The 13,661-nt window shown below is 38.3% G+C and overlaps 1 protein-coding gene across 1 annotated transcript in view; it reads left to right on the forward strand.

Annotated features, from left to right (window-relative positions):
* The window catches only part of DCP1B (decapping mRNA 1B), a 46,930-nt gene extending 33,677 nt beyond the window's left edge, over window positions 1–13,253 (forward strand). Inside the window, exons 6-9 of the mRNA XM_075115721.1 lie at window positions 2,107–2,235; window positions 2,968–3,807; window positions 10,235–10,483; window positions 12,300–13,253. Coding sequence (XP_074971822.1) covers window positions 2,107–2,235; window positions 2,968–3,807; window positions 10,235–10,483; window positions 12,300–12,380 — 1,299 coding nt within the window. The 3' untranslated portion in view covers window positions 12,381–13,253. The remainder of the gene's footprint in view (window positions 1–2,106; window positions 2,236–2,967; window positions 3,808–10,234; window positions 10,484–12,299) is intronic.
* Window positions 13,254–13,661: the final 408 nt, after the last annotated feature.

Genomic DNA, 13,661 nt, shown 5'->3' on the forward strand with positions numbered 1-13,661 from the left:
AACTACACATATCTGTTTTATATTGTCTGCAAGCCTGCTCTGCCCCATCATTCAGGTCATTAATGAAGATGTTAAGCAGTATTGACTGCAATGTCAAACCCCAGGGTGCCCCACTAGTGACTGGCCTCCAGCTGGACTTCATGCCAACAGCATTTTGAGTCCAGCAGGTCAGACAGTTTTCTATCCACCTCACTGTCCACTTACCAGTTTGTCTTTGAGGATGTTGTGGGAGACAGTGTCAAAAGCTTTGCAGGAGTCAAGGTAAAATATATACACTGCTTTCTCATAATTCACTGAGCCAGTCATCTCACTGTAAAAGGGTTGAACAAGCATGATCTCCCCTTTGTAAATCCATGCTGGCTACTCCCAATCACTTCCTTGTCCTTAATATGTTTAGAAATTGTTTCCAATTGGAAGCCATGTGTTTCATCACCTTCCCAGGGATCAAGGTGAGGCAAATCAGCCTGAAGTTCCCCAAATTCTCCTTGTTGCCCTTCTTGATGACAGTATTGATATTTGATTTTTGCCAGTCCTTGGGAACCTCCCCCAGTTGCCTTTACCTTTCAAAAATGAAAAGTGGTTTCACAATGAGGAGCGCTCTTAGGAGTGCACCCCATCTGGTCCCATGGACTTGTGTATGTCTGTTTGGCTTACACGCTATCTAACCTGATCCTCCCCTACTGAGGGTAAGTGTTCATCGCTCCAGACTTTCCCACCAGCCTCAGGGGGCTGGGATTCCTGAGGACAAATGTTGCAAAGAAGGCACTGAGTACCTCTTAGAGCCCCTTGAGTCCTCTTGAAAATTGAAGTTCTGTTTTACTGAGCAGGTCTGGAACCAATTACTGTAGCGGTAGGTGTCAGAAATGGATTAAATGATCAGTTTTGTGTATTTGAGAGAGGGGGTTATTTTCTCACCTAACACATTTACGTCATAAGGAGTTCATCTAGGAAAGTTCTGGAAAGGACACTTGTATTTTCATAATCACACAGCACTGTGTGTCCCTATGGCAGTCTGTCCAGTCTAGAGCTATGTCCCGAGTAACGCACAAGGCTGGGCTCTTTGGAGGAAATAATGAGAAACCGAATCTGATCATTCCTTACCCAACCATTAGTCCTGTGGCATAAAATTTAGAGCCCATCAAATTCAGGTAATTAACTATGAATATTCCTTTTAGATAGGATTAACTTTTTGTTAGATAATTCTTTTAAAAATCCGATTTCTTGGTTTCAATTGTATCAAGCGACAGTGACTTCCAATACACCGTTTTCTTTTCTACTGACAACAGCATTCCTTGTATACCCAATGCTTCTGTAGTTTCATTTACTATATTCTTATTTTTGGTACAATGTAGATAAGACCGTCTTGTTCACCTTTTCCTATTCCATTTATTATTTCTCTTTCATGCAGTGTTTTCTGTGAGTTTTTTTCTCAGTTAAATCATGCCCTTCTTTCTTCATATGTCAGTCATTCCATGTCCCTGATCACTTTGTCATGTTTCTGCCCATTTTTTAATAAATATTGTTCTTAATCCCGTCATATTTAATAAGAAAACATACTGATTCTACGAATTGATTAAATCTTTAATTATTTTCCTCTGTGGGTGTATGCATCCTCCAAGTTCCCACAATGTGGAATATTTATGTAAAGGAGTTTGAGTTACAATTCCAGTTTTTAACAAAAAGGATTTTAAATGTTCTTTATGGGCACATTAATCCTTCATGTATCTAAACTACTTCTAGCTGCCTACTGATGCAGGAGAAGGATGTCTATTCCTAGGTTTCTAAGGTGCTTTTTTTTTTCAATTTTCTTTTTTTCAGTGCTGGGAAAAAAAGAAGGTAAGAATGAGAATTGAGATTTAAATTAGAGGGAAGCCTCATACACAGGGAATCTTGGAATCGAGTGTTTATTTTTACATATGCTTTGTGGTTTTAGAAAACTAAATTGCAGTTGTTATAGTTCTTTCAGTAGCATAACATTTCACCATCAGTGCTGCGACTACTATTTTTGGTTATTGAGTACTTGGCCATGTCTGGATTTTGCTATAGTGGAGAACTATGGGGAAAGATACTGTCCCACTTACTTAATATACTTCTTTTCTGTTGCAGTGTAAGACCTGCTCAGAGCCAAAACAAATAACCAGTTCCTCTGCAATCTATAACAACCCCAACCTAATCAAACCAATTCCAGTGAAGCCTAGTGAAAATCAGCATCAACGAATGTCTCAGCAAAACAAGGTAAAATGTTTTGTGTGTTTTCTGCCTAGTGGTATTTGAGTAGCCATGTAGGAATATTTGAGTCAGAAGGTCAGCACAAGAATTTGAGGTGGAACCACAGTAAGGAATTATTTTAATGAAAACTAATCTGTTTTATTAAAAGCCCCCAATCCCCACCATATGATGTGGAAGTATGTAAGTCACAGGCATACTATCCCGATGCAACGAAGAAATACTAGTCTTTCAGTTTTCAGATGCTGCTTTGATTGCAAGCTGATCTAGTCAATTGCTGAACCACATTTTTTATGTCCTTTTTCTTTAGGTGAATTCAGTTAATCTAAATAAAGAAAAGCCTCTTGATATATCTTCAAGCTAAATCACACTGCAAAATCCTAAAAACTGTGAATTCAGCTGTGACAGGGAGATGCACAAGAAGTGGCCCTGCTCACACAAGGGGAGATTTCTGCCTCTTACTAATATTGTACTGATGGCTGAAAGGGAAGATGCTCTTTCACGGTATTTAAAGTGCAGCCACTGCTATCTCTGATTCACCGGTTTCTCTCACATTAGCAGCTTGACAACTGTCGTCTTGCCCTTCCTGTGTGACAAAACTATTAAAAATTCTCTGGGGAGAAAAGAGCATAGCAGTTTTCTCGGCTTTTCCTTGAATACTGCTGGCTAAATATTGTCACCGCTTAATGTAACTTATGCATGAGGGAACTATGTTTACTTTTTTCCTTTGTCCCCTCACAGAACGTGGATCCTGAACCACAGCACTTGTCTTTGACAGCACTGTTTGGAAAACAAGAAAAGCCAGATGTCTCAGAACCACTTAATAAACAGCATCAAGAAAATCTTCCTGTTAGGCAGGGTGTGGTACGTTCCCTGTCCTACGAAGAACCTAGCAGGCATTCGCCCTCTGCAGAGAAGCAGCTTTGCCCGGCCATTCAGAAGCTGATGGTGCGTGGGACAGACCTTCACCCGCTTGCTGAGTTTCCTGAGAACCGACTCTGTGAAAATGGCAATATCCACCCTGTGGGTGAGACTTTCACAGGACTCTTCCAACCTGTGACTTCTCATGGTATTGCAACATCTCGTGTAGTTCAGGATACTGCCAGCACTCAGAGCTTATTACAGAAATTACAGGGTCAGTCAGGGTCAGTGACGAAAATGGACCCCAGTGCAACAGGATCTGTGCACTCAACAGCTTCTGTGTTCGGCAGGACTCCTGCTGCTGTTGGAGCACCAGCAGCACCAGTAAACAGTATGAGCCAGCCACCTTTGGTATATTTCAATGGCTCCCTACCAGGCCAGACTTTAGAGTCTCAGACACTTGGTAAAGAACAATCCAAACTTCCTAGACAGCCGCTTTCTCTCTCTGGCAATCAAGCAGCCAATTCTGGGGTGATTTCACCTCAAGAGTTACTGAAAAAGCTCCAGATAGTGCAACAAGAACAACAGTTACATGTATCCAGCAGACCAACTTTGGCAGCTAAGTTTCCTGTTGTTACTCAGAATACCAATACACTGAAACCACTGGATTCCTGGATGGAAAAGGCACCGGGTACAGAAAAACAGAGCTCTCTCTTTCAGGTAAATGGGCAACTTCAGAATTTAAAATAAATAAAAATAGAGCAATCTCTTGAACTTGGAGTTTTGTAAGGTTAGTCTTTGTTTTGTTTTGGCCAGTATATTCTTGTTCCTGTCTTATTACATGTTGCACATCATTCATTTTGCAGGTGATAATTTAACAACATAAGTAAGTTATGATTTATCAAGCTGTGATAATGTAAATACTGAAGGCTGCATCTCTTGCACATCAATAATGACCAAAAATATTGCAGTCTTGGGTTTTTCCAGAGGCACTTTGAAAAGTCACCGAGTTTTCAGTTGACATACTTAGTCTCAGGCTGTTGTAATTACTGGTTATTGAGTGTACTATTTTGGGTTAAATTATTTTTTCTTACTAAAATAGTCATAGCTTTCTCTGTGCAGGAGTGCATTCCTTTGTATCCCAGTTGCTAAAAGTGTTAAAGGTCCTTAAAAGGTCACTTATTTTCTAACAGCAATTTTTTTAAGTATTTCTGTATTGCTGAATTACTTATCTTGTACCATAACTGCTACTTCTAGCTATTCATTAGTTATTTTTTTTATTTGCTCTGTATTATTTTGAAAAAGAAGTGGTGTGCCTGAATGCCTTCAAAAAACCCAAAACCCTTAATTCTGGTGATTGCGACCCTAAAAGTCAGAGTGGAGTCTTAAAAAATTCAAGAGATGTCAGGAGACTGTGTGCCTGTCATGAGTGCATTTTTCTGTTCTTCAGAAAAACATCATGTGCAATTACAAAATCTCTCATCCTGGACAACTACTGTGTTTGTTGACAGCTTCGTTCTCTGTAGGATCTTCTCCACTTGAATGTCTTTAAATGTCCCGTTTGGGGATAAGCAAGCATCTAAGCTCCATTTAACTTCCTTTGTTGTGGACAGAGTGTCCACAAGACTTGTAGAGTCTGACTTGTATTGGAGTCTAGAAGTTACTTATCCAAATGATAAAGCGTTTACCTTTTCAGTGGAAAGTTCAAAAGCTGTTTTTCTGTTGCAACTTCTTAAAAAGCTGAATGAAAGACTACAGAATACTGCAGCATGCTCCAAAGAAAGTTATCCTACTCATGATGAGGCTGAAACAGTCATTTCACAACTAAGGGCTACATCTGTCACTAACACTGTGACAGGTCAAGATTTCTAATTCTGTGAGAGAGGTCAGAGGAAGATAAATTTGATATAGCAAATAGCCATCATTATTTGTATTCTTTTAATTAAAGCAGCATGACTTTGAATGTGTGTGAAAGAGTTTTGGGGGGATTAGTCATTGAAATTATTCAGGATCAGTTGCTTACTGATGTAAGAACGTAATCTGACGTTCCAGTGGAGTACTAATGAATAAAAAGAGGGCCCAGAGTCACAAAAATTTGCTCCTGTTTTCACTGGGAATGGAACTTGCCTGCTATAAATGAAAGAAATTGCCTGATTCACTGGTAAATGTACTGATAGCATGAGACATAAGACATTCCTCCTTAAAAGGTAAAAGTGAAATGAGGCAAGTGCCAGGCTATACATTATAAGCCAGTATGCATAAATAAAAAATGGCAAATAGGCTGATACATTTTCAAAAGAACAATCCATATTGATGCTGATATGGCTAGTGACTTTGTGCATATTTGAAAAAGAAAATTATGCCAGCATTAGTTGCAATATGGAAAGGGAATTACTGAGGTCTGACATAATGCAATTTCAGTAATTTTATGCTTGAGTACAAATAGAACAATAGCTTGAGAGAAGAGAAAGATCTTCACTGGAACAAGTGCCATTCACTGTGATTATTGCTGCAGGTTTGCCTTTAAAAAAAAAAGCAACTAAGGAGACTCTCAGTCTCACTTTGCATTGCTGTGAGCAGACTGAGTAGCTTGAGGCTGCCTAGAAGTGGCTTTACGGACTGACACAGCCAAAGCTGCTATCAAAACAGTATTAGATGCAGTTCTTCTGACACATTTAGTATTGTTCATGATACTTAATATAGAGAATAAAACTGGTGATGAAATAAGACTGGTTATTGTTTAGGACACCTAAAGCTCTGCAATCTGGAAGGAATGGCCTCTTTTACATGCGGCAGATTGCCAAAAAAAAAAGACAACAAACCAAAAGGGAGTGGGGGCTAAAAATGAAGGCACAAGTCTGTATTCCTGCAGAATGCCATGAATTAGACTCATGAAGTAGTCCTACTTGAAAAAAAAATTGTAAGATAAAAATTTGAAACAACTTTTAAAACCAACATTAATCTTTTTATAATATCATCCTTGCTGTAGACCAAAGGCTTTAAGTGCTGCCATGCCTGCAGACAGGCATTTGAGTGAAATTGAATTGGCACAAATATATCTGCACATGCTCATGCAAAATTGATCAAAGCAGACTCTGACAACAAATGCAGCAAAATGTTTGTTCTCTGTAATTATTTATCTTTTGGTATTGCCTCTTACAACAATTCAGTATACAAAAAAAAGCTAATTCTAAAAAGTCTGACAGGAATAGAAAGGTATCTGGACAGTGTCTGTTGTTGGAAAAATCGTATTAAAGGAGCACACTAGATCTATCAGCAGCACTGAGAAAATGAAAGCAATAGTCTTTTCCACAATTGACACATTACAAGTCCAAGTTTAAATTGGCTTCTGCTGCATCTCCATATGGTGTAAGAACTGTGATCTCCCACATGGAAAGGAAGAGACCGGTTACCAAAAAAAAAAAAAAGGCAAAAGCTGAAGAATAATACTCGGAAGCATTCAGTCTGGTCTGGTGCCAGCCCTATTCTGTGAAGTATTCCTTATGCAGACAGTGAGTAACGTGTGCTTAAGACGCAATAAAAAAGCATTAATCTGCAGTGGGCTTTTAAGCATATGCTTAGTGTTAGGCATGAGTTATCCTCATCATAGATACATGCATGCTTAAGTGTTTATGTTAATCAGAATTACGGTTTTAAAAGTGCTTATAAAACCTTGACACAAATCTATATTTCCTTCAGAAGGCCACTTATCTTGCAGCCCATTTTTCTCATTTCTTGGAGCATTTTCATCAAGAATGTATTTTGTACGTAGTGTTCCATCTTCTGAATATGTGCATGGTACCTAGTATCTTTGGTGTGAGCATCACACTGTTACCTCTCAATTGTCCTGACTGCAGTTTCAGCATGAGATTGTAAACATGCACAGGAGGAATGCAGTAGGTACATTAAACTTGTTTTGAAAAGTAATTTAAGATTCTGTAGTTAAACATCAACTAAAAAATTATTAATTAAACTTGAAAGACAAAGCAGTGTTAGCATTGTAGCCAGCTTTATTTTAGTAGTAACTGTCTTTAAAGTTTCTGAACCATTCTTAGATCAAATAGTCTCAATTTTAAGTAATGCCACTAAAAACAGTTAGAGGCCCACAGCACCCACTGGGTGCTGATGCTCCGGAGGAGCACTTGATGCATGTGGGATTCTGCACACGTAGGAGGCAACAGAGGGTGCCAGTTTGCATTAGAGGAGATCCAATTCATTCCGTAGTTTATGGCGTTATGTGAATTTGCCAGCTATCATGTCATCTAGCTGCCAGCAGCCATGCAAAATATCAGACAGAGATCTTAGCATTTGTGCTTCAGAGAAGGAACACTATATGCTGCAATAATTATTTTGCACATTTTTCATTGTTGCACAACTGACAGTAGGCTCCTACTCCACAATTAGTGACTCAGAGATGTAAGCGTTGACCTGATAAAGGTGGAGATAATTCAGTAGAGGGTGGATGAACAAGCAACTCAGGTTAGATTCTGTGGGAAAGAAGTTGATCAAGAGCATTTTGGAAGGACTGTTATGTCTTCTGAGAAATTACTCAAAGCTAAAAGATTGGCCCAAAGGCTGTTATGTCCCTACAGAGCATTTTCAGTGCTTTCAGCAAAGGTTTGGTGCTTTAGGAATTGCACTAGTAATGCCAAGATCAGGCTTCCCATTTTCTGATGGGTGTCAGTTGTCCCAAACACTGAAGGTGATCTGAACTAAATCTAAAATGGAAGTTTGCCTTTATGTTTTTAAAAAACCCCATTGTTTATGTAAAACTTTGTTAAATGGCAGAGTCTTTGAGCATGCACTGTTAGCAAAAATACATTTTAATGTTTGCATACAGAAACAAATGCTACACACTGAAAAAAATTATACTTGTATTTTCTCTTCTTCTGACACAAATGTTTTGCAGTAACCTGTAGATATTAGCTGTGTCACCAGTAGATGGCAATATTGCTTATTCCGTATAGCTTCCATATGCCTGGCAAGTCCTACCAAAAAGCCGTTTCCATCCAGGGAAAACAAATAATTTTTCATATGTCTTTTGAACCACAACATTATACATGTTTGACAGTAGTAACTCTATATTATTAAGAGCACAGTTTGTCTCAGGTTTTTTTATTTGCCTTGGACTCTAGAGAGAAATGTCTTTTGATTTTGAAGGATGTGTCATCTAGGTCTTTGACATGGTCTGTCGTAGATTCAGCTATATTAGTGGGACAGTTTTATCTCCTCCAGCTGCTCACTGCCATCCCTTTGCTGGAGGTTCCGGCCCTTGGAAAGCAGTTTGTGTATGTGTTGTGTAAACCACATTAGGAACAATCATCTGGTTTAAGCAAACCCTGCCAATTTTGCTTGAGGTAAATTAAAGAGAAGTTACTTCAGCTGCATGGATGAGTAGAGGAGAAGCGTTGTGATAAGCATCTGGAGGTAGTCAGTCTTCCACAGGCAGGAGAACAATCTTCTCACAGGAGAACATCTGTGCGCAGTCTGAAGGTCTCACTCCACAGAAGGATGTAACTCTGGAATTACATTGGTTTTCTTCAGAAATTAAGATTGTTCTTCAAGCATAGGTGCACAAACATATGCACTCCCTTATTGTCTGAAGCAAACCTACAATGAGATGGGAATACTTTAACTCATTCAGGAGCTCGTAACACAGACCTTAATGATTGTTGCTATGATTACGTGTCATGGGGCAGGAAAGAAGCTGTAGGTCAAGAGTTTCATTTTTAAGTAGTACTCTACATCTGAGAAACAGAAACAGTATTTACCTAAAATGTGAACTGGGAGATTTTTGCATTGGGTGCTTATTTCATGCTTTTTAATGTCCATGAGTCTCTCCTGAGCCCTAGTCTTCCTGCTTCCTTACGTATTGTGTAAAATAGCATGAGATATCAGTCCTCCTCATTTCTTTCTACCTCTCTTTGTATTGTAGCCTATCTAACATTGTTCAGAAATCTCTTGGGCAGAACAATCAAAAGTAGGAGTAAGACAAGCTACAAAAATATAAATGTTCTTTAATATTAAACTCCATTATTTTGCATACCTAGGAGATAAACTTCAGTTTTATTTTCTTAATTTTAATCTTTCTTCAAAATTGAAGTGTAACCCAGGACACAGAGTGAAGCGATTCAGTAGCTTTTCACCTTTGTACAGGAGCAATAAATCACACTCCATTCCGAAAGAGGGGAGCTTTGGTGAGCTCATATAAATTCCTTTGTATGTTCTGTTCTTCAAAAAAAAGATCAGATACTTGAATAGCGAGGAGATGGCTGATTAGGATTCAGTTTTATTACTAGAATTACCTGGAGAGAGTGCTAATATCTGCAAACTGAGTAAATAAACTTTCCATTATGTTGTATATTATATTTGATGGTATTTGCTAGTCCTGCATGTTCTACGGTTCCAAGATGCATTGTGAAATTTAACCGGAAAAATTCTTTGACACCTGTCTTTGCAGGTTGGCATGGATATGATACTGAGGGAACTTGCAGAACTACTGCAGCAACAAGGTTTTCCTCCTCTTTGAGGGCCTTTTTGGTTTTGTCAGCTGGGTGTTGGTTAGGAGTCAGCTGTGTTTCTGACAGTGCCACCAGCTCACTGTGGCTCTTTAGATAAATCACTTAATCTGTTTTCTTTCCCTTCTCCTTAAGTAAAATGAGAAAAACATGTACATATATATATTTATAAAGCAATTAGAAAGTTATAACTGGAAAATACTTTCTAGTGTTAGGTAGAATATTCTTCAATTAGATACAGTAGTCTTTAATGGTGATATTTGCATATAAGTATATTGTCAGAGATGACTTACTGTCTCTATGAAGAAGACTTTACAGCTGCATTCTCTGAATGGTGATATTTAATAGTAGTCTGATTTCTATAGTAAAATGCTCTTGTCCTAAGATTGTTTGCTGATCAGATAGACTTAATCTCACTTGAATCCATTGGTGCAATATCAAATTGCATGGAAGACCTTTTAATCTGGAAATAGATCATATAGGTGGTCCTGAACTGAAGTTTCACATAACTGTATCAATTTCCAGCACACTCTGTACCTGTTGCCAGTCAGCCTGCAGTCTTCACCATCTTTATTCCCATAGAAATAAGTAGATAGGTTTAATTGATGACTTTATTTTTATATGGACAGGTAATCTCACCTCAACGTATTCCTGCCACTGTGACTCCTACCTTGTTGATGTCCCCAATGGTGTTCACTCAGTCCACACCTGCTCCACCAAAAGCAAGCGAAAGTGGGCGGTTAACAGCAGCAAGCCAAGAACCTGCTGCTAGCTCAGCTGGCCTTCTCCTGCCATTGCAAACCCCAGAGCCACCTGCGGTCAACAGCAGCTCAATGACAAAGATGCAGCTGCAGGAAACACTTCTACACCTGATCCAGGTAAAGCACCAAGGATTCTCCTACTTTGTTTAAAATCTGATTCCCATTTTGATACAAACAGCCTATAATCAGTTGCATCCATCGGTCTAGAGGCTAAATGAGTAGTTAGAATATATGATGGAAGTTGTGCTACTTATAGTTGAATGTTAACAGAGCACTATGGCATGGCCCTGCCTTACACGCTGCTGGCTTAACTGCATTTTGAATAATGCATCTGGTTTTGGATTCAGGAAAGATAAATTTGATGGAGACGAACAAATATGACCGAAGGCTTCATAAGGTTGGCCTATGAGCCAGAGAAATATCTATTATATTTTTAGCTAAGGATGAAGAATAGGTGATTGTCCTAGCTGTCATATATTTCAGAGATGCATGTTAGCAGTAAGAGGAATTCAGATGGGCAATTAAAATTGCAGGATGGGTGTAAACAACTTCAAAATACGGGTTAGATAGCCTAAAAATATGCTAGTTCACTCTATTCAATGTAATACTGTGGTTCAAATGCTAAAATCCCTCTTGCTGCAGTTAATCAGGTTTAAATGAGACAAAGCATTAGCAACATTATGTATGAGATGATTGTTTACTGCTCTGGGATGATGTGAGTGATTATGAATTATTTTTTTCCTTAACTTGTCTTGTGATGAATATCTGAAGAGTAGAGGTTGAGGAGAGGTTTATAACTAAAGACCTGGCTATAAAGCATAAGGAAAAGAGACACAGGTTTAAGGGTCCAATTTGTAGGCCAAAACTATGTGCCTGTATGGCTTTGGAATAAAAATAAAAGTAATTATTGGAATTTTGAAGTTACTCACTTAAAACATTATTGAAATTAGAGACCCAGAAAGAAAGTACTATCTTTAACGAATTCTCATTTTTCCCTGTATTTTTAGTTTGGTGTTAAAAATTAAAAGTATCACATTATCCTATCTTTACACACTTTGAGTATCTGGATAGTAGGAAAAGCATATATGAAGTTAAAAAGGAAACTACTCAAGGAAAGTTGCATTTTACCCTCTGAAATTGTACTTGTATATTTGACCCTGCTGTCATTGGTGGTAGTTAGGATTAACAGTTACCTGGAAATTACTGCCAGTTTCTTACCTGTTACTGTACAATATATAAAACTACCATTTTATACTCCTGATTTTCCTCAAATAGTATCTTAATTATCTTCATGAATTTATGTGACCTACTTAGGACATTGTTCCTTAACGCGTGTTGACCCATTCTTGCAAAATGATCTTCAGAATGAAAAAGTTAAACAAGCATCAGAGCAAAAGGAGCAGCATCAGTTTAGGAGCATTAAGCCCAAAGAGCTAAACAAGGTACAAGGATTTGCCCAGGTAGGATTTAGTGTAGGATCAAAACCCACGGTGTTTCACTCTCCCGTCAGACATGCTTAGAATTATCACTGACCTAGTGGAGAAGACTACTTAAGGAAATCCCTAGGTAAATGAGGGCAGAGGGAAGAAATTACACAATTGTGTCGTTACTGCGATATCATTCAAGAATAGTGGACGCAAGGTAAATCCACTGTGAGTTTGGAAAATCTTCTTTCTGTGTACTCGTTACTTCTTCTAGAGATACAGTCATGTCTGTTGCAGTACGGTTTATATTCACATCCAGTTCTTCTAAGGCTGTTAGCAAGGCTTGGAAATAATGCATGTATTTGGTAAAGGAAATAGCCTTCCTATTGCTCCCTTTTTAAAATAGAATAAGATTGAAAAGTATTTCATCCATGAAATGGAAGAAACTCCTAATCTCTTTACTGAAGAACACCTATCGTCCACTAACAATTACCTGTTTTGTTTTTCAGAATGATGACAACTTCTTAAATATTATTTATGAAGCATATCTCTTCAGTGTGAGAAAGGCGGCAATGAAAAAGTCCATGTGAAAGATTATTTTAAAATTCAATTTCTATTGCTTCCTGAACTCTAGGAAAAAGGTTTCAATATTTGCAAGTACATTTATGTTTAAAGAAACAAATGGTCTTAGGCATTTTGCATACACATAGATTTTGCTTGTTGGTAAGTACATGCTGTACTGAGAAAGAAGTGAGAGGAAAAGGATTGTGCCTTTAGGGAGGGGAGTGTCACAATACTGAAGATTTAATCACAAAATATCTTAAATTATTTTTCTTATATTGGTCCATACTTAGAATTGGTTTCCCTGCATACGGACTCAGTTCTCAAAATTCAGTTTCCTTTTTCACTCGCAGCGTGGTCATCCATTGACTAGGTATTTGTCATGGATTTTCTCGGAGACGTGTCATATGCAACTGTCACGGTGAACGTGCCCATCTCTGACCACATGGTGGCAATGTTGGACTATTTTTAGGAACGTGAAAATGCGGGTGAAATCTTGGAAAGTAAAGGTCTTGGGAAGACTGATCTATCATCGTACATCGTTGACTGCAAAGCAATTTAGATGAAATGTCACGACTTTCCCCAAAATTTTTGTAGAGAAAGCTTTTTCTATTTTAACAAGAATATTTTTAGCTAGCTGTAGGAATGGGACTTTGCAGGTGTTTTGAAGAATCACGGGGGAGGGTTTGTTTGTGAATGTTTGCTATCAGTGTAGCTCTGGGGTGGCACTGGATTCATGTTTCCATTATTCAGATCCAAACTGCATTATTCTAAGCAATGTACAACTTTGTTAAGGGGGAGGCTACCTGGTGTACAAGTCCTATTAAATTTTTTTAGTGCGTTCCTGGAGCACAATGATTTCATTGATCCATTTCTAAAGAAAATAAAATGGATGATCCCTACTATGTGCGGATTTCATTTTATTGCACCATGGACTATGTATTTAGAATTGTTGTGTCACTTGTATTTGTATGACTTCAAAATGTTTTCACATTTGGCAGAAGACACATGAGGTTTTAAATCAATTACAATAAATGACTGGAAGAAATTTTATGTATATTTTTATTAGCATCTGCTGCTGAAGTGCCAGTTTACTACAGTTTAGGAGACCAAAGTTGTTGCTGAGGAGGCATGTCTGTCAAGGGCGCAGAGAACCCGATCCGTAATCCATAAATGAGTATATACTCTTCTTTACTATGTGCATGGATGCAGGCACAACTCAGGAGCCTCATCTGTGATGGTTCTTCAGTGTAAATTAGGATACAGGTTTCAATTCGTATGGTTGTAATGATTCGAACAGTTGCCCCCAC

Source organism: Phalacrocorax aristotelis, chromosome 1 (genome assembly GCF_949628215.1).
Source record: "Phalacrocorax aristotelis chromosome 1, bGulAri2.1, whole genome shotgun sequence".
NCBI lineage: Eukaryota > Metazoa > Chordata > Aves > Suliformes > Phalacrocoracidae > Phalacrocorax > Phalacrocorax aristotelis.